Source organism: Atta colombica, unplaced genomic scaffold (genome assembly GCF_001594045.1).
Source record: "Atta colombica isolate Treedump-2 unplaced genomic scaffold, Acol1.0 scaffold189, whole genome shotgun sequence".
In the NCBI taxonomy this organism is placed as follows: domain Eukaryota; kingdom Metazoa; phylum Arthropoda; class Insecta; order Hymenoptera; family Formicidae; genus Atta; species Atta colombica.
The window spans coordinates 1,727,522-1,730,239 of NW_017259281.1; the positions used below are offsets into that span (position 1 = coordinate 1,727,522).

A 2,718-nucleotide genomic window follows, 5' to 3' on the forward strand; every position below is an offset into this window, starting at 1 on the left:
AATCGAAAAACGATAGTAGATAATATCTGTGATATAACATAATTAACCAAAGAGAACTAGTTGAAATCTAGTCTTTTATTTTGAAGAACTGAGTGAAACGATCAAAATCTGATTTTGATCTCGATATTTCAAAATATGAAACGAAGTAAAAACGAAACATAATCGTGGGACTTTTCGATAATTAATCGATCTCTAGATCATGGCTCCAGCAAACAATCTTGATTGGTCAGAACCATGTCAGCAGTGGCGATATCCAAAATTCTATCCGACGGCGGCTGGACAGAAAAACGAACGTCCTAAAAGCGCTGTGGAATTGGGTGGCAAAGAGGCCAATACTGCATATAAAAAATTCTGCAAGTTCTTGCGTCGACTAAGTAGCAAGAAACGTAAGTGTATCAAACGATCGATGTACCTTGTGTATAAGCACATTAGTATTTCATAATTTTATTGCTTCAGATTTATAAAGTTTTTACATATTTTGAACCGTTACAGAATTATTAATCTTTAAACTGAAATTTTAAATTAATTATTATAGAATAATGAGAAATATTATTACGTCTATTAATATAGTTGCTCTAGAAATTTATTATAAAGGGTATTAAAAAATACAGCTCTTATATATGTATATATAATAAACAGCAAATTTTATATTCAAAATATTTTACAAAATATAAAATCTCGTTTATTTTTCACGATATTTTTATATAACATGAGAACAATTTATTTCTACAAAAGATATTTTAATTTTATTTCAAAAATGTAAATAAATCTATATTATTAAAACCAAAATATATTTTATTTTTTATATAATTTATTTTTGAGATATATTGATTATTGATTAGACATTTACTACTTGCTATTTAAATGCCGAGCTCTTTTTTTTAATCTTGTATAATTATCATATAATTCAATTAAATTTATTAATTAAAGTGAAATTTATTGAATAGTTAATTTTATATACGCGCGTACATATACACATACACAGAACATTAAAAAAAATTTAATTAAAATTCTATATCTAAAGATTCTGCTTTTAAATAAAAGAACTTATTTATTATGTATGTATGTTAGCAGCTCTTTGTTAATATATTATTTATAAGTGCTTCAATTTTTTCTTCAATAATAATTCTGTGAAATTTTCTTATACATTGTCATGTCATCAAAAGAAACCGATATTACCTTCATCTTATTCTTCCGAGAAAAAAAGTCTATTGTTCATCGACGCGTTTCAGAGTGTCATTCAATTTCAAGACGATTTCTCGCTGATCTGATTTCTTCGAGCGATGGACCGATTTCCACGATGACGCGTTTAATAAATGTCGTCAAGTATATATATGCCGCTTTATGTATCGAGAGCGCGTGATCCTCTGACATTTACATCGCCTCTTGGCGGTACCGTATTTACTCTTGGTCGCACCTTCCGTGTGTGATGTGGTTTTTCTATCTATTCGAGAGTGAGAACATATCGAGAAAGCAGGAAAGAGAGAGAGAGAGAGAGAGAGAGAGAGAGAGAGAGAGAGAGAGAGAGAGACAAAAGGGTTAAAAGGAAAGTCGATGGGTATCTGTTATCCTCGATATTGCTTCACGCGAAGCGTCGAGGGAAGTTCTTTTCGTTACGGTAACAAACTGAATATTAATTGTAAAATTTATGTAAATGACAAATAAATATGTTGTAGTCATACGAAGTAATGCAATGAAGTGTGTGATAATAAATTTGGTATATTTCGTGTAGGCAATAAAAACGATTACCTATTATATTAAAACGGTTAACGGTTACTCACACACTGATGATTTTTTTAATTTAATACTTTCTTTAATATTTTTTTTTTCTATATATTTAATTATTATGTATTGTAAAGTAAAAAAATTATACAAAAATTAAAATCATTTTATAATATTACACTTATGATTGTGTATAATATCTGATAATTAATCATATTAGTTATACTAATAATAGAACATTGTAAAGTCTCAGAATATGTCATACAAATCGCATTCAGTAGGTCTAATCATAAAAGATTGCTTCGAACTCTATTCTGCCGCTTTTCTCTGGCTTGATTAATCCCTCGATTAATCCCTTTTTTATTATCTGCGCAGCCTATTTCGTTAAATCGAGCACGATTGCCTCTGACGACAAAGAAACCTTCGTATAACAAGGGACGCCCCCTTAAGCCGTGCGAAATACCACCATGAGGACCGATATATAGATATTTTCTGAAGCTTTCTTGCTTCACAGGTAGGGGCTGCATACTACGGGAAAGGTCGAAGTCTCCTCCGATGCGCGCGTAACGCGATAAAAGGATCCGCAGCGTACGCGATGCAGCTGCAGCACCGCTTCGTTGCGCTTTTTGTCGCAAGCTGGATTTAGCTAGCTACATGACTGACTAGTCGGCTGGATTTTCTAGCCTCGACTGTCGCTTGACCCATTTTCTTCACACGATGGATAAGCGCGATGTTTACTCGGGTTTTTTTTAGTCCCTTTCAAGAACCTTGATAATTATTCTGAGGTTCTACCTAATTTTTTCGAAATTTTTAGTAGAAACACATTCAAAATATTAATTAAAATAACTTTTTATTACTATATCTCGGTTTATACTTGGAAAGTATAAAAAGGTGTATATCTTGGTAAAAAGTACAAAAATATATTATAAAGTGAAAAGATAAAGTAACGTGAGATGAAATTCATTTAAAATCAATGAAAAATTAATAAATAAAATA

The 2,718-nt window shown here is 30.9% G+C and overlaps 1 protein-coding gene across 6 annotated transcripts in view; it reads left to right on the plus strand.

Annotated features, from left to right (window-relative positions):
• The window catches only part of LOC108686767 (glycogen synthase kinase-3 beta), a 54,461-nt gene that overhangs the window by 31,990 nt on the left and 19,753 nt on the right, over positions 1-2,718 (plus strand). For 3 of the 6 annotated variants that reach the window (XM_018192222.1, XM_018192220.1, XM_018192223.1), the window contains exon 1: positions 17-386. The exons of the other annotated variants lie outside the window; for them this stretch is intronic. In XM_018192222.1, the coding sequence (XP_018047711.1) occupies positions 200-386 (187 nt within the window). In that variant the 5' untranslated portion in view covers positions 17-199. Of the gene's footprint in view, positions 1-16; positions 387-2,718 lie in introns of those variants that run through there. 6 annotated transcript variants of the gene reach the window in all.